Source organism: Urocitellus parryii, chromosome 5 (assembly GCF_045843805.1).
Source record: "Urocitellus parryii isolate mUroPar1 chromosome 5, mUroPar1.hap1, whole genome shotgun sequence".
Classification (NCBI taxonomy): Eukaryota; Metazoa; Chordata; class Mammalia; order Rodentia; family Sciuridae; genus Urocitellus; species Urocitellus parryii.
This window is the reverse complement of record NC_135535.1, coordinates 110,809,162-110,835,083: the sequence shown is the minus strand read 5'-3', so window position 1 is coordinate 110,835,083 and position 25,922 is coordinate 110,809,162. Positions and strand designations below refer to the sequence as shown.

General features: G+C 45.0%; 2 protein-coding genes and 1 long non-coding RNA gene across 5 annotated transcripts in view; 2 read left to right on the top strand and 1 right to left on the bottom strand.

The window, feature by feature from the left end:
- The window catches only part of Tulp3 (TUB like protein 3), a 61,876-nt gene extending 59,305 nt beyond the window's left edge, over positions 1-2,571 (top strand). Inside the window, exons 10-11 of the mRNA XM_026407274.2 lie at positions 106-277; positions 897-2,571. Of these exons, the coding sequence (XP_026263059.2) occupies positions 106-277; positions 897-1,030 (306 nt within the window). The 3' untranslated portion in view covers positions 1,031-2,571. The remainder of the gene's footprint in view (positions 1-105; positions 278-896) is intronic.
- An 8,509-nt stretch (positions 2,572-11,080) lies between these two features.
- On the bottom strand, positions 11,081-14,836 carry LOC113195662 (uncharacterized). 2 transcript variants are annotated; one of them, XR_003302432.1, is made up of 3 exons: positions 14,749-14,836; positions 14,029-14,228; positions 11,081-11,301 (listed from the first exon to the last, which is right to left on the bottom strand). It is a non-coding gene; the product is annotated as an uncharacterized LOC113195662 (long non-coding RNA). The 2 variants fall into 2 exon arrangements; XR_003302431.1 differs by having other exon boundaries at positions 14,029-14,130; positions 14,749-14,834.
- The window catches only part of Tead4 (TEA domain transcription factor 4), a 73,005-nt gene continuing 61,755 nt past the window's right edge, over positions 14,673-25,922 (top strand). The window contains exons 1-2 of one of the 2 annotated variants that reach the window (XM_077798737.1): positions 14,673-14,858; positions 15,360-15,478. The gene's annotated coding sequence lies outside the window, so the exon portion shown is untranslated. The remainder of the gene's footprint in view (positions 14,859-15,359; positions 15,479-25,922) is intronic. The other variant, XM_026407275.2, reaches the window with a different exon arrangement.

Genomic DNA, 25,922 nt, shown 5'->3' with positions numbered 1-25,922 from the left:
TACCCTTTCTGAAATGGAGAAAATATTTACCTACTTCTGCCTTAAAATAAAATAAATGTGTTATCATACTTCTCAGTACAAAATAACAATTTTACCTTCCACCAGGATCATGAGAGTTTGCTTTCAAAATGGCAAAACAAAACCATGGAGAACTTGATTGAACTGCACAATAAGGCCCCAGTCTGGAATGACGACACTCAGTCCTATGTGCTGAACTTTCACGGCCGGGTCACTCAGGCATCTGTGAAGAACTTCCAGATAGTTCATGAAAATGACCGTAAGCCACAGGAAGGGCTGTGTTGGAATGGGGACAGGGTTCTGACAAAACAGAAATGATCGCTTCCTATAACTGATAGGAAGTTATATTCAGGAGAGAATTACTTCGGAAAGAAAGGATTTGTCTGGAAAGACAAAACTAGACTTTTAGAAGAAAACTTCCCAATTGTTGTTGAAGCCAGGCATGGCAGCCCATGCTTGTTAATCTTAGTGACTCAGGAGGCTGAGGCAGGAGGATTGCAAGTTTTGAGGCCAGACTCACCAACTTGGCAAGACCCTATCTCAAAAAGGGCTAGGAATGCAACCCTGGGTTCAATCCTTAGTCCCAAACAAAACTTTTGTATCTTCTATATATTTCCTATTGTATCATTTCTTTTTCTTTGTTTTGGGTTCTTTCATGTTGGGGATTGAATTCAGGGCATCAGTACATGTTAATCACATGGAAATCACTGAGTTACGCCCTAGCTCATACCCACTTTGTTTCAGTTTCCTAATTTAAAGAGAACTGGTGATAAACTGATCCTGAGTTTTGTTTTGTCCCCTGTATCTAAAAATATATTGGGTTTTTCCCTAGTACAATCACATTATGGTCTAACCTCCAAATTTCTTTCTTTTTCTAGCTGACTACATAGTCATGCAGTTTGGACGTGTGGCAGATGATGTGTTCACGCTGGACTACAACTACCCGCTGTGTGCACTTCAGGCCTTCGCTATTGGGCTTTCTAGCTTTGACAGCAAGCTAGCTTGCGAGTAAAAAAAGCAATCAGAGCTGAGCTCGCTTGCTACAGAGCTTTCAGGAGCAGGAAATCGCCACCTTGACCTTGCAGAACATGAAGAGCAAGAGTATGACTCTTTTGGAATGATCCCTGTGTGTGTGTGTGTACATACAGTACATACATGTGTTTATGCATGACTGTGTGTACACACACACACACACACACACACACACACACACACACCCTTCTCTGAGCTCCAGAGACTTGGTCAGGGATCACAGCTTAGCTTAGCTTGGGTGAGAGAGGGTTTAAAGCACAGACAGGTTCTTGTCAGGAGTTCATTAGTGGCTCCTGAAGTTATCACCCAACAGATTCTGTGCCTCAAGAGTGAGATTCTTATGCTTGGAGATTTGCAGCAGAATCAGATTCTAACGATTAAATACTTGGGTCTCTTTTTTAGAAGGCCTTTTCAGAGAGTGATGGTTCCCTAAATTGCCTTTAGTCTCCAGAGCAAAAGCCTACAAACTTTGTCTTCAAATGGCCTAATAATCTCTCTCACAGCTACTCAAATCTGCCTTTGCAGTGCAAAAGTAGCCGTAGATATTTCATGCACAAACAAATGTGGCTGTGTTCCAATAAAACTTTATTTACAAAAACACACAGCAGGCCAGATTTGGCCTGTGGGCTCCAGTTTGCCAACTCCTGCTTCAGGTATATCCATATGCTCTGTGGGCTTGAACAACTTCCAGAAGGGGCCTGTGATCATGGAATTGTGAGTGGAAAATGACACCCAGGAGCAACAGTTTTACGGATTGTACCTTAAGGGGTACTCGTGCTACAGCCATTGTTAGGTAGCTTTTACCTTGTTTTTGTGACAGTGGTTCTAGATTGTCATCTACCATAGGGACCAAGAAAACCCAAAGCTAGTGATCATTTTGAGCCCACACAGGTGACTGAATTCTGCTCTCTCATCATAAGAGAAGGTAGAGCCTGCACTGTATTCCCCTGGAAGAAGACCTTATGTGCCCCAGGAAACCAGCTTAGAAGTGTTTTCTTTATCAGAGGGAATGTAGTATTTGTTTCTTGGGACCAGCTTCTTTTTCCATGGAATGGGAAGGTTCTAACATCACAGTCCCCTTGTTTTCTTCCCTCAGGGTAGGTGGGTAGGCAGCAGTCTCAGTGGCTGTGACAAGATTTGTGATCAACGATGTGAAAATTTTCTTTAATTGTCGTTGTTTCAGTTTAGGCTGAAAGCACACACTCTAGAGGGGACTTAGCTCTAGTGAAGACCAAGAGTCCTTTGATAGTTGCCTTCCTTCTCAACCCACTGTGCCTCCCACAGCTATGACACCATGGTGCCACTAGTGTGGAAGGCCACACACACCTGCACACATTGCAAGAAATAAGGGAACGTTGTGTGCAGGAACTATATCAGTGTTATTGTCAAGAGAGGTGGCAGAAGAGATTTGGTGAATACCGCTAGTTGCCTCTTGAGCTCTGCACACCTTTCTGGGAAGAGCTTTGGGCCCTTCTTGATGTCCATGTTACTAGCCCCCTAAGCCTGGTCCATCAGTGCAGATGCTGCTCCTGTCACTTTTCCTCTCAGATCCTAAGATTTCTACTGAGTCTTTCAGATATGAGCTCCTCCCAGCAAATTATGACTCTTACACAAATTCATGGGCACCACAGTGGTATCTGAACTTGAGAATCCAAAAACTCTGTGAGTTCTATATTGAGCACCATTCAACTCCCAAGCCTTTGGGCACTGAGCTGTTTGCCAGCATGAGGCCAGGAATCGGATGCGGCTCTGTGATATTTCCCTCCTTTCATCCCTGCTTCCTGTTGCTGCTCCTTTCTCCAAATCAAATAGCCACATAAAGGCAGGAGACCCAGGAGATGAGGAGATCCTGTGCTCATCCCCTACTGGCAAGGCGGACTGCTTGTTTCGACACAATTGGTTTCCACCTCAGGCATGCTTCCCATAAAGTGCCTCATTTATAAAAGTGCCCGAAAGCCTGTCATACCTCTGTCCCCACCGTGCTGATGTACCGTCTAACAAGTGACCCTTGTTGAAGAAGAAAGCTGTCCACTGATTTCCTGTCCTAGGATAACAGTGTCTGGGAATGGAGGACCTACGGTGGGGTGACTGGATCTGATCCTGCTTCTTCCTACTCTCTCTGACTCAGAAAGCTACAGACCCCAGTTTCATGTACTCTCATCTTGAGTGTGCAGATGATTGGTTTTACATAAATCATATTTATACCTTTTGTATGCTACAGAAATAAATGATAATTTATATAAAAATATGAACGTCGTCTTCCTCCTGATCTCATCCTTACAGTTCCTCTGTCAGGGTCTCTAGTGAAATTTTTCATCGTGTCAGCAGTGAGCTGATGAGGTCTTTGTGATCAGTATCAGCACAAACTTTGGACCTGGGGTAGAGCAGGAGGCTGCAGACTGAGCTGTCTATTTTGGAGGCTACCAGGGCACATCATCCATGTGACACCAGAGCTTACTGGACTGGTAGCAGGACCCAGAGCTAAGCTGACAGGCCACAGAGAGCAGCCTTTATATCACCTGGACACTGCACTGCTGAGCCTTCAGGATGTCTTTTATAGTCATTGCTGCCAAACAAGTGAAGTGTCTAATGGTAAAAGACCCCTCCCCCATCTCTAAGAATTCACATTTTAAGCGCTACCTTATATTGATAAGTTGAAAAGAAAGCATATGTTCACAAATCTTTAGTAGGCTTCCCTGCACAAAGCAGTGTCATGGCAATAATAAGACACAGGAAAAAAGCAGGAGCCTGAAGCAGGGTGAGAGCTGGAGCCTGTGCTCAATTCCCCCTTTTAATATTTTATTTAGAGACAGGGTCTTGCTGAGTTGCTAAGGGCCTGGCTAAGTTGCTGAGACTGGCTCTGAACTCACGATCCTCCTGCCTTAGCCTCTCGAACCACTGGGATTACAGGCATGTGCCACCACACCTAGCTTAGCATTCAGGTTTTTTTTTTTTTAATTTTTTTAGTTGTAGGGGCTGGGGATGTGGCTCAAGCGGTAGCGCGCTCGCCTGGCATGCATGCGACCCGGGTTCGATCCTCAGCACCACATACCAACAAAGATGTTGTGTCCGCCGAGAACTAAAAAATAAATATTAAAAAAAAAAAAAAATCTCTCTCTCTCTCTCCTCTCTCACTCTCTCTGAAAAAAAAAATTTTTTTTTTAGTTGTAGTTGGATACAATACCTTTATTTTATTTATTTATTTTTATGTGCAGCTGAGGATCAAACCCAGCACCTAACGTGTGAGGCGAGAGCTCTTCTACTGGGCCACAGCCACAGCCCTTTTGATTTTGAGACAGGGTCTGTAGTGAAGTTGCTGAGGCTGGCCTCAAACTGGGGATCTTCCTGCCTCAGCTTCCAGAGTTGTTGAGATCACTGGCATGCCACAGTGCCCAGCTGATTTTGAAAAAGATAAATGTCTTATTTTACCGGTACAATTATGAGATGAGTTGACATTTGTCAGTTCAGTTAACAGTAACGGTACATAATTCTCTCAGACACATTGCTCCACAGAGGAAATGCTGGGACACTGGGAGCTGCCCTTTTCCTTGGCCTCCAGCTCCTTCTCTGAGTAGAAGGGCCCTAAGTTTCAGAGGGTGGCCTTGAACTCCCAATCATCCAACTTCAGCCTGAGTATCTTGGATTACAGGTGAGCACCACCACACCAGACCTCAGTCTTGAGCTGGTTATGTAGCTCAGTGGCAGAGTACTTCCATAGCATGTGTGAGGCCCTGCAAAAAAGAAAAAAAAAATGCCTGTCTTGCTGGGTATAGTGGCTTGAGACAGGAGAATTACAAGTTTGAGGCCAACTTCTTAACAAGATCCAGTCTCAAAAAAAAAAAAAAGGTCTGGAATGGCAGATGTCCCTGGGTTCAGTCTGCAGTAAAGTCTAGTCTTTCAACAGATCAACCAGTAGATTTTCCCCCACCTACAAAAACCTGCACTGCCACAATAATAATTTGCTGTTAGTGCTATGAGGACTACAGACTTCAGATGGTTTTATGGCACCACCTGGGGACCAAAGCTGCACATTACAAGTGCATTAAAATAACAAAATAACAACACTGATGTAATATAGGAGAGGAGGTCTAAAAAGGCTGAGTGACTCCTGCACCATCTTGTTTACTAAGCACCCTAGTGTTACAGCATGACTCTCATAAATGCCTGAGAACTCTAGCAACTCATTTTTTTTTCTTTTGGTGGAGATTGATCCCAGGGCCTCACACTTGGCTTTAGAGTTTCTAAGTGGGGGAGTAAAACTGTCCTCATGTCCAGGAAGAAAAAGACAGGAAGGGTCAGGGTCCCACAGAACCCTTTGAGGGTATACCCCCAATGACCTAGGATTTCTCACTAGGCCCCACCTCCTAAAGGCTCCGCAACTTCCCAATAGCACCAAGTTGGGGGCCAATTTTTTAACACATGGGCTTTTGAGGGACATTCAACATTCAAATGATATCAGGAACCAAGTGGGGGTGAGAGCTTTCCTGGCGTATCACCACCTTTTATGACACATCTCTTGTTTAATGTGGTGGCTCTCAAGGCTCAGGGGTCTCATATCTAAACACTCTCTACCTAGATTCTGTCCCTTGTTATGTTGTTATGATTTTCTTTTTCTTTTTTTTTTTTTTTTTGGTACTGGGGATTGAATCCAAGGGCACTTAATCACTGAGCCAAATCCCCAGATTTTTTTTTTTTTTTTTTTTTTTTGAGACTGGGTCTCCCTCAGTTGTTTAGTGCCTGGCTAAGTTGCTGAGGCTGGCTTTGAACGTGAGTTCAAGATCCTCCTTGCCTCAGCCTCCAGAGCTACTAGGATCACGGGCCTGTGCAACCATGCCTGGCTGATTCTCAAGAATAATTGTCTTGAAGTTCTGTAGTTTGGAAGCAGGAAGGCTAGGAAGGAAGAATAGTCTGAGGGAAAATGATGATAGGCAGAGGAAGGTGAGGAATTAGGAGGATCAACATGAGTTCAATCCCCAGTACTAACAGAAATGAAAAATGATTTTAAAAATTGAGTTCAAGTTTAAATACTAAGGTGCTAATTAATGCGTGCTTGGGACAAACTATATCAGCATAATATAGAAATATGGCTTTAGTACTTCAGTAGTGCCTCTCACATGCTAGGCAAGCACCCTACCATTGAACCACACCCTCCGCCCCAAGTCTATACTTTTATATTGGTTTATGAACTACTAAATCAGTAGGGTGCAGTGCCTCACACCTGTAATCCCAGCAGCTCAGGAAGCTGAGGCAGAAGGATGGTGAGTTCAAGGCCAGCCTCAGCGATTTGGCGAAACCCTGTCTCAGAATAAAAATTAAAAAAGGGCTGGGGATGTGGTTGAGTAGTTAAATGCCACTGGGTTCAATACCTGGTACCAAAAAATAAAAATGAAAGAAAGAAACTCTTGACAGTTTCTTAAAGCAGTGTGTGCTGGGTGCAGTGACCAATTCCTGTAATCCCAATGATTTGGGAGGATGAGTTTGAGACTAGCCTGGACAATCTCAAAATAAAAATCAAAAAGGGCTGGGGATGTAGCCCAGTGGTAAAACACCCCTAGGTTCACTTCTAGTATCGCAACATCATCAAAAAATAAATTAACTAAGCCGGGCTCGGTAGTGTACACCTATGATCCCAGCAGCTCAGCTGAGGCAAGAGGATTGCAAGTTCAAAGCCACCCTCAGCAACTTAGTGAGATCCTGTGTCCAAATAAAATATAAAAAGGACTAGGAAAGTCAATGAGGAAACTGAGTCTTGTCTATTATGTAGCAGAGCTGGAATTTAAACCCAAATTGTTTAATCCCCATTGAGGTCATAATACACATATTAATACTTATCTTCAGAATATTGTCTCCAACAGGTTTACTGAAGATGAGAATTTTAGCTGTTTTTTTCTTGCCTCTGCTCAGCTGAGCTGCTGGGATCATAGGTGTGCACTACCGAGTCCAGCTTAATTAATTTATTTTTTGATGATGTTGCGATATTAGGAAGTGAACCTAGGGGTGTTTTACCCCTGGGCTACATCCCCAGCTCTACCTCAGTGGTAGAGCATTTGCCTAGCACTTATGAGGCACTGGGTTCGATCCTTAGCACTACATAAAAATAAATAGATAAAGATTAAAAAACATTTTGGCTGGGTAGGTTGGAGCCTGCTTTTGATTTTTTTCAAGAAGACTCTGGATACCTGACCTTTTTAAAAATATATATATATTTAGTTGTAGATGAACACACAGTATCTTTATGTGGTGCTGAGGATCAAACCCAGTGCCTCACACATGCAAGGCAAGTGCTTTAATACTGAGCTACAGCCCCAGCCCTGGATACTTGATCTTGGGTATCTCAGAAACAATCCCCAGGGCTGGGGATGTGGCTTAAGCGGTAGTGCGCTCGCCTGGCATGGGTTTGATCCTCAGCACCACATACAAAGATGTTGTGTCCACTAAAAAATAAATATTAAAAAAAAATTCTCTCTCTCTCTCTCTTTAAAAAAAAACAAACTTGTGCTTTAAAAAAAAAAGAAAGAAAAGAAAAGAAACAATCCCCATTTGAGACTTGGGTGCAAACTTAAACCTCTGGGGTGCCAGAAACCAGTTTTTTTTCCCCCCAATCTAGAAAACTACTAAATCAATCAGCTCAAGCTGCAGTAACAGATTTTTTTTTTCTTTTCTTTTTTTTTTTAATTTTGAGAGACAGGATCTCACTGAGTTGGTTAGGGCCTCACTAAGTTGCTGAGGCTGACCTCTAATTTGTGATCTTCCTGCATCAGTCTTCTGAATTGCTGGGATTATGAGCATGTGCCACCATGCTCAGCTCAGAAATTTATTTCTTATAGTTCTGGAGTCTGGAAGTTCAGGGTCAAGGTACTGGCAAGTTTGGTTTATTTGAGATCTCTCTTCTTGACCTGTGCACACCCTCTTTCCTATGTTCTTACATGGCCATCCCTTGATCTGTGTATGTTTACCTTCTTATAAGAACAACACTCAAGAGTGAACTAAAGCCTACCCCGATGACCTCCTGTTAATCTAACCACCTCTGTGAACACCTTATCTCAAATCATTTTCACATTCTGAGGTACTGAGGGTTAGCACTTCACCATGTGAATTTGGGGTTGGGGGACACAACTCAGTTCAGATTCAGTCTGTCACGGGTGCTATTCCCTGTATAGTACACCCAGAGCTGCTTTTCCTTTTTCTTTTGTCTTACTAGGGATGGAACCTAGGACCTCTGACATGCTAGACAAGTGCTCTACCACTGAGCTCCACTCCAGGCCTCTACTGCTCTTTGATTAAGAAATAACAGAACTTTGGACTAGGGTTGTGACTCAGTGGAGGAGCGCTCACCTAGCACATGGGAGACCCTGGGTTCAATCCTCTGCACCACATAAAAATAAATAAAATAAAGGTTTTGTATCCAACTACAACTAAAAAGTAATGAAAATATTAAAAAAAAAAGAAATAACAGAAGGTTTTGTATCCAACTACAACTAAAAAGTAATGAAAATATTAAAAAAAAAAGAAATAACAGAACTAATATTATGCTTATCAAATTATTGACTGCTTTTATTCTACAGAAATAGAGGAGAAGACTCCTGGTAGAGCACTTGCCTGGCATGTGTGAGGGTGTGAGGCACCCAGCTCTAGCACAACACACACACACACACACACACACACACACACACACACACAGTCCATTTTGTTCTTGGAACACAAGATGAAGAGTCCACTTAAGGAAAAGTAGGAGAAAGAGGTTTAAAAGGAAAAAGAAGCCAGGTGCAGTGGCACATGCCCATAATCCCAGCCTTTCAGGAGGCTGAGGCAGGAGGATCCTGAGTTCAAAGCCAGCCTCAGCAATTCAGTGAGATCTTGTCTCAAAATTAAACATAAAAAAGACTGGAGTATAGCTCAGTGGTAGAACTCCCCTGGGTTCAATCCCCAGTTAAAGAAAAGAAAAGAAAAAGCTGAAGAAGCTGGGCACAGTGGTGCAGGCCTATAATCCCCAGCAATTTAGGAGGCCAGCCTCAGCATTTTATTAAGACTCTCTCTCAAAATAAAAAATTAAAATGGCTGAGGTGTAGTTCAGTGGTAGCGCTCACCTGGGTTCAATCTCCGGAACTGTACAAAAAAGGGAGAAAGAACCTGAGTCTTAGCTGAGCAAGAGAGAGTAGGAATGAGTCAATCACAATAAACTCTGGGAGGAAGGGAGGAAGCAGCTTTGGGGAAATCTCAAAAACAGTACGTTGTTTGCCTTTTACCTGAAGGTTGGGAAACAGTGTCTCTTACTGCTCTTGTCAGATCTATTGGGCTACTGGATCCCAGTTGCCAGTTTTTGTTTGTCTGTTTGGGGAACATGGTTAGATTTATTGGAAAATAATTTGCTAGTATTATAAACTTAGGAATGGTTGAAACAAACATTTTGGACATTGAAAGAAGGAATGAAGAGTTAGGAAGATGTAAATGTTGGTGTTACCTCAAAGATTCAAAGATCATTGAATAGTGCTAACTATATATATAAAACCTTTTTTTGGGGGGGTTTACTAGGGATTGAATTCAGGGGCACTCGACCACTGAGCCACATCCCCAGCCCTTCTTTTTTATATTTTATTTAGAGACAGGGTCTTGCCGAGTTGCTTAGCACCTTGCTAAATTGCTGAGGCTGGCTTTGAACTCACCATCCTCCTGCCTCAGCCTCCTGAGTAGCTGGGGTTACATGTGAGCACCACTGTACCTGGCTATATAACCTCTTTCTACCCCAGCTTTATTAAGGCATAATTGACAGGTAAAAATTACATATAATTACAATGTACAATGTGAAGTTTTGATATATGTATGTTTGGGTTTGTTTTTCTGGTCCTGGGCATTGAACCCAAGCCTAAAGCATGCCAAGCACATTCTCTAGTGCTGAGCTACACCCAGAACCTATTTTATCTTTATTTTTTATTTATTTATTTTTATTGCATTGTACTGGGACTGGAATGCAGGAGTGCTCTTCTACTGGACTATCCCCAGCATTTTTTTATTATTTAATTTAATTTTATGTTTGGTACCAAGGATTGGACCAAGGGGCACTTACCCACTGAGAGCCACATCCCCAACCTTTTATTTTTAATTTTGAGTCATGGTGTTTCTAAGTTGCTTAGGTCCTCAATGAATTGCTGTGGCTAGCCTCTAATTTGTGATCCACCTGCCTCAGCCTCCTGAGCCACTGGGATTATGGGCACTTGGGCTTATTTCATTTTTAAAAGATGTGAAGTATGGGGAGAGGGGAGTGAGAAACGAGGGAAGGGTTAGATGTGTAGTTGTAATCCCATTTTCTTCCTGATTACAAAAGCAGTATAAACATGGCAAGGTGGCTGGTCCTATAGTTCCAGCAACTCAGGAGGCTGAAGCAGGAGGATTGCTTGAGCCCAGGAGTTGAGGCCAGCTTAGGTAGCACAGTGAGACTCCATCTCAAAAAAATATGTAGGACTAGAAATATGGCTCATTGGTAGAGTGCTTGCCTAGCATTTTAAGGATCTTCCCAGCGCTGCAAAATGAATGAATGAATGAATGAATGAATGAATATAAGTGTAAAAGTACTAATTAGTCATACAAAATAAATAACATGAGAAAATAAAGAAATCTCAATCTTCAAGCTTCCAGAGGTAAAAATAAAGATATATAAATACTGTCTTTAGACCCCGCTTTCCCACTTATATATGTCTAGTTTATTTAAAAAGAACATCTTGTTGAGGCCCGGGCTGTAGCAGGTTGCTTAGCATGTGGGAGGCCCTGGGTTAGATCTCCAGCATCAAAAAATAACTATAAATAAAATCTAAAACATCTCATTATTAATAGCTGCAAAGACTTCTATGACATAGATGTGGTTGAATTTGTTCTACAAAATGTCATATGGATAATTTGTTTGACTATGACCTATGAGAGTTAGAAAAACAAAGTTTATGACAGTGGTACAGCGCCCCATGCCAATGGAAATAACACCAAACAACATATGGTAACAGTAATTAATATGATTTTTAACTTTGACTTCAGCCTATAACCAACACAAATACCCTCCCCACATCAAAACCAGCTCTCACCACACCCCTGCTGCTCTCCACCTGCACCACCCATCAGCAAGCTTGATTGAGAATCCATTTGTAGAATTAGAGTGGTCTGGATCACCAGGAAGTGAGGAGAGTTGTGGATTACATGATGCATTTTTGTGTCTCTTCCAGCTTGATGCAAACTGATGAAATATTTCCATCAATAGATTGATTCCTAGGGATCAGTGAGTGAGGGGGTGATCCCTTAAAAAGTGGGACTACCCCGGGAAGGACAGGTTCTATGTCTAAAATCACTGTCAGTCTTTAACCCTTCAGAATAGGCGTATCTGATCAGTTTTCTTTCTTTACTCAGAGGATCCTCAACTGCTTCAGGTGTGAAATTCCCAAAGATTCTCTATTAGGAGGTAAGTCTATGAAGGAAGGTGAGGCTAGGAAGCCAAAATCCTAAATTCATAGCTTTCCAGCTTTGGCCACTGACGGTCTTGGTTTTGGATAGTTAAAATTTGGGGGAAAGAAAGAAAACAGATTGAACTTCAAGTTCCCTCTGAATAGTCTGTGCTGAATGTGACTCCCAAGGGTGGCTCTCCTGTTTCTACTCTGCCTTGTCCTACCTTCCTCTCAACCTGGCCAGGACTCACCTTCCACCTCACCTGAATCCCTTGCTGTTTGAATTCTTATCTCAGTAATGACACCATCCATTGCTCCCTTGTTAAGGTTTAGCCCATTTTTATTTTCTCTCTCACCTTTACAGACAAACTCTAAGCAACAGTTTCAGCAGATTTTTGCCTCTGGTCTACTTCCAGATCCTTAATTAAGTTGCTGAGGCTGGACTCAGACTTGCCATCTTCAGGACCACTCCTTGAGCTTAGGACACCCTAAGTCTCTGAATCACCCCCAAGACTATTGCCAGAGTCTCTTGATAGTGGCGCCGAATATGTCACAACTGTGTCTAAGTGGCTTTGCTGTTGTTAGGATACTGGGGATTGAATCTAGGGGCGCTCTACCACAAGCTATATCTCTAGCCCTTTTTATTTATTTATTTTTTTATTTTCAGATAGGGTCTCACTAAATTGCCCAAGCTGGCCTTGAACCTTGATCCTTCTGCCTCAGCCTTGGGAGCTGCTGGGATTCAGGCAAGTGCCACTGTGCCTGGCACTTTATGGCTTTTATGATGGCCAAAACTCCATACAACTATCTTCCCAACCTGGCTCCCACTTTTTTTTTTTTTTAATATTTTTTTAGTTGTGGTTGGACACAATACCTTTATTTTATTTATTTATTTCTATGTGGTGCTGAGGATTGAACCCAGGGCCTCACATATGCTAGGTGAGTGCTCTACCACTGAGCCACAACCCCAGCCCCCAGCTCCCCCTTTTTAACTGCATTCTTCACATCTCATTCTCCTGCTCACACACCTTTCCTAAACAGCCTGCACGGGCCTACATTTGTCCATGCTGCTCCACAGGACTTGAGCAGGGTTTCCAGTCTCAATTTGGCTTTATCCTTCAAGAGATGAAGCAAATGGAACCCTGTAACTTGGATTTCATTGTTCCTTTCCTTGAGTTACCATTGAATTTTGCATAATCATTATCTTCTCACCTAGACTCTGAACTTGTTGAGGGCAGGGACTTATTCCTGCACTTAGCTTGGTGTCAAAGTCAATAGTCACTCAACACAGTATTATTGAATTAAGTAGTCCTTACAGTTTGTACTCCACATGGGGCTGATATACTGCCTTGTGTTGTGGTCTTTTCAGGTGTATGAGGTGTGACCAAGCCTTGATATGACTCATTATTTAACAAGCATTTATATATCCAAATGACAGCTGCTTCCTCAGTCTTCTTTGCCTTGGAAGATTGCAGACAGTCTAGCTGCATTGTCTGGACTTTTGGAACACCTCTTGGATACAACTCTGACATTTAATAGTACATCTTTTCAGTATCTTCCATGGTAGCAATTTTTTTTTCATTCAACATTTATTATGTACTTTTCAGCTGGGTGTGGTGGTGCAAATCTGTAATAGCATGGCTCAGAAAGCTGAGGCAGGAGGATGGCAGGTTCAAAGCCAGCCTCAGCAACTTAGGCTGTAAGCAATCTAGTGAAACCCTGTTTTAAAATAAAAAAAATAAAAAGGGCTAGCGGCCAGACGTGGCTCAGTGGTTAAGAGCCCTTGGGTTCAATCCCTGGTACCAATATATGTATGTATTATGCACTTTTCTAACCTAGGCACCATGTTGGTGCTGGGTCAAAAGTAAGATAAATCAGGCCCAATGTGGTAGCACATGCCTGTAATTCCAGAGACTCAGGAGGCTGAGGCAGGAGGATGCAAGTTTCAGGCAAGCCTCATCAAGTTAGCAAGTCCCTAAGTAACTTCATGAGACTTTGTCTCAAAATACAAAGGAAAAAGGTTTGGCAATATAGGTCAATGGTAAAGTGCCTCCTTATCCTCCATCTCTTGAAGGATAAGTTCTGTGGAGCAGCATTGACAAAGGTAGGTAGCCTATGGTCAGTTCAATCCCTAGTTTAAAAAAAAAAGAAAAACAAGATAAATCAGACATAAATTTACTGTTTGGCAAAGGAGAAGAGATCTGGACAATATCTTCAATACAAGGTTCAACGATATCACTCTAGAGGTTGGATTTGATTTTTGAAAAAAAAAAAGCCAAGTCCTCTGGTTTCAAGTCTCCCAAAGCCACAAGGTTTAAGTCAATGTGTTCTGAAGATTTCCATACAGGAGTTCATGTGTTTCCTGTATCCCTCTTCCCCTAAATTAATTTGGCATGGTTAAGATCCAGACACCCACTAAATGAACACACTTTTCTGTACCTTTAGTCTTCCCAGCTAAATTACAAGCTCTTTGAGGGTAGGGGCTGAGGTCCTGTCCTTCCTGTTTTTACTAGTGGGCACATAGTACATACTGGATAAATCTTTATTGACTTACTACTACTGAGTCCAGAACGAGTCTCTTGCCACACCGCACGGATCTCACACTGACTGCTTTCTCCCACGTGCTTTATTCTTCCTAGTGACAGCTTTGCGGATCCTAAGGGACACCAGAGGACAACTGAAAGGAGAGGACCAGCGTGGGGGCACCAATGGCGGATCTGGGAGTCGAGCTGAGAGTTCCTGCTTCCTGGTTCCCTGGAGCAAGAAGTGTCCTTCGTTGGGAGTCGCGGGAAGGGAGCAGCCCTTCCTGCACGCCGGGCGCCCGCCCCTTCCCCGGTCTTTCACCCCGAGGGTGTCAGGACGGAGGCAGGGGCTGGGTCCTCCTGGGAGACACCCCATTCAGGCAGAAAGTAAAGTTTTAGGCTCCGGGGAAAGGGAGTCGGGGCTCCGCCCGGAGGAGAAGAAGCAGAGGGGCGAAGAGAGTTGGAAGCGAACTGGGGCTGAGATCAAAGGAAAAATGCGTGGCGGGGAGCGACTGGGCTGGACGCAGAGGTCCTGGTCCCAGAACTGGGATCTCGAGGCCCGCGTCCCCGCCTGGGCGCGCTCAGCCTCCCCCACCGCCGCCTGCCAGCGACCCGCCCCAACCCCGCCCCGCGGCCCGGCCCGGCCCCTCACCGGCCGCCCCCTCCCGGGCGTCCCAGTCTCCTCCCCGAGGTGCCGGTGGCAGGGCCGCCACTCCCTCCGGCTCCCTCCCTCGACTGCGCGCATCTCATACCAGCCTTCATTCCGCACATTCCAGGCGTCCTCCTGGCAAACTTGAAGCCAGGGGGTGGGGAGGGCCGCAGCTCCCGGTTCCGTCGCCCGCCGCCGCCGCATCCCGGTCAGGTGAGTGGCGCCCGCCGCGCCATCCCAGCCCCACGGGGCCCCCTTCCGACCGTGCGCCCTCCGCCCGCCGCGCCGCGTGCTTCCCTCTGGGTGCTCTTTTCTTGCCGCCGTCCGTCTTCCCGCCTTGGACTCCAGAGCTGCAGGCGCGCTCGTCCAGCCGCTTTCTTCCTTTCGTGCTCGGGCGCTCTCCTCCCTGCCCTCTCCCCCGCTTCCTCCCTTCCGTCCGCTCCCCGCGTCCGCAGCAGTCGCCCCGCGTTCCCTTCCTCTCCGGGTTGACTCACTCCGCCAGGAATCGGGATCTTCGCGTCTTCCCGACAGTCCCATTCTGGGAAATCTCCTCCCTCCGCGCGCTCCGCTCCGCACACCGGGGCCGGCAGCTGCAAGCTAGGCTCTGGCGGAGCGGGGAGGGTCCGTCCCGCCGTCCCACTTTTCCTTCGCCGGCCCGCGGCACTCAGCCGGAGCCCCCGCACTTTGCTGGTTGACCCCCTGCCGTCCTTGCAGTGCGGTTGCCCGCCTCCCGGGACGCAGCCGAGCCGCGGCTAGGAAGAGTCCGCGCTCGCGGCGAACCAGCTGCAATTGGCGGAGCGCGCGCCCACCCCACCTCCCGCATCCCGGGACCGGTAAGGCTGGGAGTCGGGAGCTGATTAGACTTTGCCAGAGGTCGGGCGTCTAACGTAATCCAGGGACCAGGCGAGGAAAAGAACAGGGCACGTGGAGGCTGCGCCGCTGAAGATCGTAGAGGCGATGCGGATTACAGGGTCGGGAAGTTGGCAGTGGAGCCCAGGGACTTTGGGGAAATGGGGTCCGGGTTGTGAAAGGACCAGAGAGAGGCTGAAGCGAGAACATTGGCGACAGAATTGTTTCAGGACCCATAGCCCCGTTTCTGCTGGGCTCTTTTTCTGTCTTGGAGGAGAGAATCTTGAAGGGATGTGTACTGGCTGTTTTAAGGGCTCAGGCGATGAGAAAAGTGGGGAACATCTGCAAAAATACCTGCTCCCCAGGGGTTGTGAAGCTGTCACCTTTCAGCCTGAGAACTAGTGGACCAGGGGAATAGAACTCCCAAACACTTCCCCTGAAGGCCACCCAGGAGCATGCCTCTGTGCATATGCGAGGAAGAGGATTCCTGACACACTGGGTGTCTCTGCTTAGTGGGTTCAGGTGACGTCTGACTGTGCCAGCCTCCTTAGCTTTGGGTGTATGTGAGGGTGATGTCTGTCTATGACTCACTTTGGCTTCCAGTAGGTGGATTTGTTTGTGTGAACGTGAGTGACAGTGTGTGTGCATATTTCTGCTTCAAGAGGGTGCTGAGTCTGAGTGCCTGAGTAGGTAGGTTGTGTGATGCCTCTTCTCTAAAAAGTTTTCTCCATGAGGATTTTGATTATAGTTCTGACTTCTTCTTCCCTGTACAGTAGGAGCAGCGGACAGTGTCTTTTTTTTTTCTTTCTTTCTTTTTTTTTTTTTTTTATACAAGGAAGAATTGACTGGTTGTTGGAGTGTGTGGCCCGGAGGCTCCCAGCTACCCTGGACTGGCCAGAGCTGAGAGAAAGCTGTCTACACCTGCCTCTCCCAGACAGCTGTCTTTCTGCCGGAGAGTGGATTCTGTCCTTGCTTGGAATAGTTTGCAGGACAGACTGGTGGAAGGCTAAAGGAAGTTGAGATCTTTGCATTTAGGTGATGGGGTGGTTTGTTGGGAATGTTAGTGGGGGTGAGCCCCTCAGAAGAAAGAGACCATTTTGGATGTTGAGATGTGTGTAGATAGTGCTTTTATTTGACTCCAAGGACAAACAGGTGTTGATGTTTACCAGCTGTGAACTACTTTTACTGGTTCAATGCTGGAGTTGACCAAGCAATCAAGTGGAAGAATCCCTCATTCTCTTTCTTTCTTTCTGTGTGTGTGTGTGTGTGTGTGTGTGTGTGTGTTATTGGGATTGGACACAGGGTCTCTTACATGCTAGGCAAATGCTCTACCACAGGGGCTACACACCTACTCCCGAATCTCTCATTCTCTACAACTTGCTTGACCACTTCTGTGGGAAGAAGAATGAGTAGCTCATTGCACGCCTGGCAGGAGTGACACAGTATATGGTGGGCAATGACAGGAGGGGCTCATCAAAGGCAGATCTGGCTTCATAATTCTTCCTTCATTCCTGATGTGAATATCATGTTTAGGGCTTCTTGGAAGAAAGGAGGGAGAAACTGTCAGAGTCGGGCAGGCTCTGGTCTTTGCCCTTCCATCCACCCTGAGGATGGAGCTACTGTGGTGGGAATTACCTCACCCTCCCACCTGCTCAGGCCGGATGTGGAGTTAGTTCATAGGCAGCACCCAGTGTTGAAAGGGCACAGGTTTAGGGACAGACACGCACACAAATAACAAATAACAATAGTAAGTTTAAAGCCCCAGACTTAGTATCCTGATGGATAATATCAAGAAGGGAAGGGTTAATTAATACCCATCCAGAATGTTTGTTGTGAAAACTGAACTTTGAGAAGCACCTACCAGGATAATGCCCTGCACATTCCCAGGGATCCCCCAGCTGATACTGTCCCCAGTATTTTTTAAGCTTATTATAGCAAGGAACCTCTTTTTTCCCCCTGTGTGGATTTTTTGTTTGTGTTTTGTAGTGTTGGGGATTGAACCAAGGGCTTCAGGTTGTATGAGATTTTTTTTTTTTTTTGGTTATCAGGGGTTGAACCCAGGAATGCTTAACCACTGAGCCGTGTCCCCAACCGTTTTTATTTTTATTTTGAGACAGACAGGGTCCCGCTAAGTTGCTGAGTCTGGCCTTGAACTTGTGATCCTCCTGCCTCAGCCTTGGGATTACAGGTGTGTACCACTGCATCTGGCTCATTAACTCCCTCATTTTAAACATGGAGAAACTGAGGTCCATAGAGGGACTATAACTTTCTTAAAATCATGCAACCTGTGAACAGCAGAGCTGACAGTAGAACCCATGCCCTTCCCTTTTGCACTCTCCCGCTGGTGTATCCCATATCCCCCATATCCTCATCTCCCCAGCCACTTTTGTCCAGGCCTGGAGGCTGCTCTAGTCTTATGTGGTGGTGCCTACCATCCTGTGGCTCAGATAAGGTTGTTGGAGGCAGATATACTCTCCTCTGGCCCAATAGAGGAAGAAGCCATTTCACAGGAGGATCTACACAGGTCGAGTCTGGAAGGGGCCTCAGGAGATCCTTCAGATATATCCTTCTTCCTCCTCCAAGATATATGCATTACTCTGCCAGGTAGAGAAGAGCTTCCTATCTTTTTATTTTCTTCTTTTTGGTGCTGGGTAGAAGACAGGGCCTGGAGTATTGAGCAACCTCAGCCTTCCCTGTCTTTTCAGATCTGGGATGCAAATGTCACAGAACTTTCTTGGTTTCCATTCTGGTCTAGTGCCTGTGACTGTCACAAAGCAATCCCTATTGCTAAAAGTGTGGCTCCTCCTCCCCCTTCCCAGTGGAAGTAAAGGACATTGGTCCCTGGCTTTGGGCCTTACCTTCCTGTAGTTGAGGCCAGTCTAGTGGCAGTTGGAAATTCAGGGCTTATGAGGGTGGCTTTACCTTGCCTGTCTCCCTTTGCCCCATGACCCTCTCTTGGCAGAAGTTAGGAGACTGCTCCGTTTAAAGCTCTGAAATTGGAGCTGAACAGCTGCTCTCTAGCACCCGGCCCCAGGGGCCCAGGTGGAGGCGGAGAAGGCTGGGGTGGGCGGGTAGGGCAGTGCAGGGCAGGGCAGGGCCTGGCTTTGTTGCTGGGAGCACCTAGTCAATCTCCAGTTGCTGTATTCTGATTCCAGCCTTGCCTTGACCTCTTCTGAAATGACAGTTTTCTCCTAGCTTTGGTTTTCCTGTCTGATTATCAGTGCTATTCTAATCAACTGTGTGATCTGGTTTGGGGACCTTCAGCTGGTGGGGACAGGTCCTTTGGGAAATTTTCCATCAGGACTCCCTCCAGTCTAAGTAAGGTCTGTGCTTATAGCCTCTTGTGTTTAACACAGGCCTCTCCTGTAGAGGCGGGAGGATGGGCTGGACTCCAGTGTGGGCGAGCTCCTTGGCTTGGTGTGGTGTGGGCAGGCCAGAGCCCCCATGGGTGGGGACCGGGCTTCCTTTGACCCAAACTTCATGGGAACAATAGACTTCAGAGCAGTCACCAGGGGCAGGAAATGGGAGCTGTGTTAAGGCAGGGGTGACCCTCCTGGGGGATGGGATTGCATATCCGGTTGAGTGTTAGGGGCAGTGCAAAGGGCATTGGGGAGGGGCTGATGACACACAGGGTGGGCCACTAGGGTGGGGCTCTTCTCCTAAGGGGGCTGTTGACTCAGAGTGAAACTTGAGCTCTGAAGGCCCATTATTTGGCTGAGGGCTCAGCTTTGTGTCCTTCTAGCAAAGATCTGCCAGCCTCTGCTCATGCCAAGCTCACCCCTGCCAAAACCATGCCTTCCCCTTCCCTTCGAGCCCCTGAGATGTCTTGGTGAGTTGCCCTGGCCAGGATAAAAGGCTAGGGTTGTTTCTTCCTGGCTGTCCTCCATCCTGGCTGCCCTCCATCTTGGCGTTGAGCCTTGAGTAATAGTTGATGGCAAGGCGATGTTGTTGGGCAGAGCTCTTGGTGGGGAGGCAACAGACCTGGGGTGACTGGATGAGGAGGGATTTCTTCAGCCACAGTCTGTAAGACAGGCAAGGGGAGATTCCTGCCTGAGGCAGGTGGTGGAATGTTCTGGGAGGCAGAAGATTGTTATCTCACCTTCACCTATGTCAGGGTGGGACAGATTTAGTGAGAGATCTAAGGAGCACTTTGCTTTGGGGGAAGTGACAGTCAATCCACCTGAATTGCTCTGAGTTCAGGTTACCAGATTTTTTACATCAATGTTGGGGGTTCTGAGAAGCCCCAGGAGTGACCACTGAACCCCCTCACTGCCAGGCCTGGGAGGAAGGTAAGGATGCAGGCAGCAACGCCCCAGAGGGGCAGGATAGGGCTCTGGAGACGGCAGACCGCTGAGCTTCTTATTGCTGTCTTGCCCAATTATTGGTCAGATTCTGTTTTTATAGTGCTGGGACTTGAACCTGGGACCTTGGACATGCTTGGCAAGTTCACTGAGCTACACCCCTAGCCTTCTATGTAGGTCAAAGTTCTGAACCAAAAAAATCCATGGAGACGTTGAAAATGAAGTCAACATGGATTTACTCTACCAAGTGTTGGGGGAAAAATTCATTTAGGAGGAGAGATATTCAGTAAGGATTTTAGCCCTATGACTTTCTTGGGTATAGGAGAAATCCATGTGGCCTGGTGAGACAGCAGTGAGATGAATGTGGCTGAAAGCACCCTGGGTCCTGACTCCATAGTTCGCATCACTCAGAAGGAGGTTTCCAGTGATAATGAGCCCTGAATCTCTCTCTCTCTTTGGTTTTTTTTTTTGTCTGTTCTGTGGATACTGAGGATAATAAGCATTGGATGACAGAACCAGGATTCAAAATCATCTCATTTGACTGGAATTGCTGAGATTAAGCAGAAAGATGAAATTGTTATTATTAATATTATTATTTGTCTAACTCTTAAAATTAGTACAGACCGGCTGCAGTTGTAGCTCAGTGGTAGAGTGCTTGCCTCCCATGCGTGAGGCCCTGGGTTCAAACCTCAGCACCACATAAAAACAAATAAATAAATAAAAATAAAGATATTGTGTCCATATACAACTAAGAAAAATATTTTTTTTAAAAAAGAGACTAATACAGAGACATTGTTGAAAACCTGGAAAATAAAGAAATCATGAAGGAGAAGAAAAATTGGTAAATCATACCATAACTTGGATGGGCTAATGGTGTGATGGGGTCTATGTCAGGAATACCTTTGTCACTGAGCTCTGTGACACTGGCCACACTGAGAGTCTGGTTTTAGAAATTGGTAGAGACATCTGTCTTAATAAGAATTGGGGGTAGTTCAGTGACAGAGTCCTTGCCTAGTATGATCAAGGCCCTGGTTCCATCCCTAGTATTGCTAAGAAAGGAAAGAAAGAAAGAAAGAAAAAGAATTGACCTGGCCATGATTACGAATGTCTTAACAGAGCTGGGTGGGAGGTTAGAACCTGCCCGCCATCAGGGTGCTGTCATTTTGCTGCTATTTCTCCCTTCTGGAAGGCAGGCCCTCTTTGCAGCAATAGTGTGTTAGGTTTATCTGATCTGAAGTTACTTCCTTCTATAAATAACTTCATTGCATGGAACTTTTTTTTTTTTTTTTTAAATCAGGGATTGCACTCAGGGGTGCTGAGCCACATCCCCAGCCCTTTTTATTTTTTATTTTGAGACGGGTTCTCACTAAGTTAACTAGGGCCTCACTGAGTTGCTGGGACTGCCTTGAACTTGCAATCCTTTTGCTTCCACCACCCGAGTTGCTGGGATTGCAGGTGTGTGCTCCTGCACCTGGCACATAGAACTTCTTTACATAGAACTTGTTAGGGACACTTAGGAAGAGGGAAATTGGACTAGATAGCCTCTACTACCTCTTTTTCCTTGACTCTGTGGTCCCGGGCCTCAGTTTTTTTGCATGTTAGCTTGTGAGATTGCACTGGAGGATATTACCATTTCACATTCTGGGATTTCTGCTGGAGGGAGGTAGAGCTGAACTGCTTTTCAAACTGGCCTTAAAGTTGGGAGAGGGGCAGTGTCAGGGCAGTTACAGGAGGAGAATGGGGAGATGTGGGAGTTATTGCCTGGCTCCCACCATGTTTATGCAGCTGAATGAGCAGGGTGTCCGTAGCAATCTTGGTCCTGTCCTGAGCCTGGAAATGGGGAAGATGACCCAGCATGGACTAGGAGCAATGGTGTAGACTCCAGTGTAGCAGAGAAGTCCTACAGAAATACAATGCAGATAACACGTATATTTTAAGTTACCTAGAAGCCATACTTATTTATTTATTTGCAATACCTGGGATTGAACCCTGGGCCTTACACAAGCTAGGCAAGCACTGAGCTCCATCCCCAGCACTCTTTATTTTAAGACCAGATCTTCCTAAGTTGCCTGGCTGACCATGAACTTGTGATGCTCCTGCCTCAGCCTCTTAAGTGGCTGGGATTACAGGTGTCCACTACCACACCCAGCTAGGAGTCACATTTAAAAAGTACAAATGTGATAAAATGATTCAAATTTTCATGTTTATAAAATTATCGTTTTTAACCTGCAATCAGTAGTAAAAAGGATTAGTGAGATTACTATTTTATTTATTTATTTTTTTTGGTACCAAGGATTGAATTCGGGTACTTGACTACTGAATCACATCCCCAGCCATATTTTGTATTTTATTTAGAGAGAGGGTCTCATTGAGTTGCTTAGCTTCTCACAGTTGCTGAGACTGGCTTTGAATTTGTGTTTCTCCTGTTTCAGCCTCCCAAGCCGCTGGAATTACAGGTGTGCACCACTTGCCTAGCGAGATTACATTTTTTTAATGCAAAGTGTTGGAAACCCAGTATGCATGTTACACTTTATAGTACATTCAGTTTGACTACCCGCATTTCATTGCTTATTAGCCGCATGGTGCTAGTGGGTACCGTTTGGACTGTGTAGTTTACAACCAGCCTTGTGGATTTGAGTCCCTATTTTGCCACTTGTCAGGTGTAGACTTTGGGTACATTATGTAACTGCATTATGTCTCAGTTTCTCCATCTGCAAAATGAGGATAATGTTTTTTTTGTGTGTGTGTGTTCTTTTTTTTTTATTGGTTGTTCACAACATTACAAAGCTCATGACATATCATATTTCATACATTAGATTGAAGTGGGTTATGAACTCCCAATTTTACCCCAAATGCAGATTGCAGAATCACGTCGGTTACACATCCACATTTTTACATAATGCCCAATTAGTAATTGTTGTATTCTGCTACTTTTCCTATCCCCTACTATCCCCCCTCCCCTCCCCTCCCATCTTCTCTCTCTACCCCATCTATTGTAATTCATTTCTCTCCTTGTTAATTTTCCCATTCCCCTCACAACCTCTTATATGTAATATTGTATAGCAATGAGGGTCTCCCTTCATTTCCATGCAATTTCCCTTTTCTCTCCCTTTCCCTCCCATCTCATGTCTCTGTTTAACGTTAATCTTTTCTTCCTGCTCTTCCTCCCTGCTCTGTTCATAGTTGCTCTCATTATATCAAAGAAGACATTTGGTATTTGTTTTTTAGGGATTGGCTAGCTTCACTAAGCATAATTTGCTCTAGTGCCATCCATTTCCCTGCAAATTCTATGATTTTGTCATTTTTTATTGCTGCATAGTACTCCATTGTGTATAGATGCCACATTTTTTTTATCCATTCATCTATTGAAGGGCATCTGGGTTGGTTCCACAGTCTAGCTATTGTGAATTGTGCTGCTATGAACATCGATGTCGCAGCATCCCTGTAGCATGCTCTTTTAAGGTCTTCAGGGAATAGTCCGAGAAGGGCAATAGCTGGGTCAAATGGTGGTTCCATTCCCAGCTTTCCCAGGAATCTCCAAACTGCTTTCCAAATTGGCCGCACCAATTTGCAGTCCCACCAGCAATGTACAAGAGTACCCTTTTCTCCACATCCTCGCCAGCACTTGTTGTTGTTTGACTTCATAGTGGCTGCCAATCTTACTGGAGTGAGATGGTATCTTAGGGTGGTTTTGATTTGCATTTCTCTGACTGCTAGAGATGGTGAGCATTTTTTCATGTACTTGTTGATTGATTGTATATCCTCCTCTGAGAAGTGTCTGTTCAGGTCCTTGGCCCATTTGTTGATTGGGTTATTTGTTATCTTATTGTCTAATTTTTTGAGTTCTTTGTATACTCTGGATATTAGGGCTCTACCTAAAGTGTGAGGAGTAAAAATTTGTTCCCAGGATGTAGGCTCCCTATTTACCTCTCTTATTGTTTCTCTTGCTGAGAAAAAACTTTTTAGTTTAAGTAAGTCCCATTTGTTGATTCTTGTTATTAACTCTTGTGCTATGGGTGTCCTATTAAGGAATTTGGAGCCCGACCCCACAATATGTAGATCATAGCCAACTTTTTCTTCTATCAGGCAAAGAGTCTCTGATTTGATATCAAGCTCCTTGATCCATTTTGAGTTAACTTTTGTGCATGGCGAGAGAAAGGGATTCAGTTTCATTTTGTTGCATATGGATTTCCAGTTTTCCCAACACCATTTGTTGAAAATGCTATCCTTCCTCCATTGCATGCTTTTAGCCCCTTTATCAAATATAAGATAGTTGTAACTTTGTGGATTAGTCTCTGTGTCCTCTATTCTATACCATTGGTCCACCCGCCTGTTTTGGTACCAGTACCATGCTGTTTTGGTCACTATTGCTCTGTAATATAGTTTGAAATCTGGTATCGCTATACCGCCTGATTCACACTTCCTGCTTAGAATTGCTTTTGCTATTCTGGGTCTTTTATTTTTCCATATGAATTTCATGATTGCTTTATCTATTTCTTCAAGAAATGCCTTTGGGATTTTGATTGGCATTGCATTAAACCTATAGAGAACTTTTGGTAATATCGCCATTTTGATAATGTTAGTTCGGCCTATCCATGAACAGGGTATATTTTTCCATCTTCTAAGATCTTCTTCTACTTCTCTCTTTAGGGTTCTGTAGTTTTCATTGTATAAATCTTTCACCTCTTTTGTTAGGTTGATTCCCAAGTATTTTATTTTTTTTGAGGATATTGTGAATGGAGTGTTTTTCCTCATTTCCTTTTCAGAAGTTTTGTCGCTGATATACAGAAATGCCTTTGATTTGTGTGTGTTGATTTTATATCCTGCCACTTTGCTGAATTCATTTATTAGTTCTAGTAGTTTCTTTGTAGATCCTTTTGGGTCTTCTAGGTATAGAATCATGTCATCTGCAAATAGTGATAATTTAAGTTCTTCTTTTCCTATTGTTATGCCTTTAATTTCCTTTGTCTGTCTAATTGCTCTGGCGAGGATAATGTTAATAGAACCAATTTCATACAATTGATGTGAAGATTGAGTTAATATTTATAAAATGTTTAGTTCTTTGGCTTCTATTAAGCCCTGTATAAGTGTTTGTCAAATAAATGACTGTAAATGGTCCTTAAGACAAGCTGAAATTTGTAAGAGGAAGAGGCTAGCGATATGCTTGGAAAGAACCAATTGTGGAGTGGTCCCGTGAAGTCACTGATAGGCCACGCCTATGCTACAGTAGTTCTGCATCATGAAATTGACTTCCAGTCAGATAGGCACAATCAGTTACTGCTGCAAAGAGGGCCTGCCTTCTAGAAGTGAGAAACAACAGCGCCTTGATGATGGGACAGGCTCCAATCCCTCAGCAGGTGTGTCCTGAGCATCTGTCTGCCTGGGGCTTGGAACTGTGCTGGCTGGCGTGCAGGAAGCAAAGCATCCTTAGCCGTGCTGCATCATAAATTGCATGACCTCATGTTGGAATGGGAGGTGGAGTCACTTCCAGCACTTGGGAGTTTAAGCAATAGTTTTGCTGCTTATGCAAGAGCACATGAAGCCATCTCAGTGGCTTTCTATACCCTCCTCAGAACAGTGCCAGCCCCAGCACTGTCTGCTCTCCTCTCTTGGCCCAAACTATCGGCTCATCTATAGCAGTCACGAGTACCCACTGTGTGCTGGGCACGGGACAGTGGGGGAACATGGATAGAAGGTACCTGTCCCACAGACTGAATAACTAAATAATATCTGGGATGAAAGAAGGGCTAATTAGAGGCACAAGTAAGTGCTGTAGGTGCTGGTAAGGGTGATTCACTCTGATGGAGCTGGGAGGAGTCAGGGAAGGCTTCCCAGAGGAGGGGGCGCCTGACCTGGCTTTGTGGATGGGTAGAGATTTGATAGCTCTGTGTGTGTGTGTGAGAAAGAGAGAAGGAAAGATTTGAGCAGATATGTAGTAGCTATCTTCATGAAATGATTAGAAGAAGGGAGATAGGGATGAAGTGGATTTGAGCTGTACACTCGGGTAGGATGTGGAGGTCTTGTTTTTCATTGTTGTTGGGCAAAGGATTGAATCCCTGGCCTCATGAATGCAAGGCAAGTGCTCTGTCACTGAGCTATTCCCCCAGCCCAGAACTTGTTTTAACTT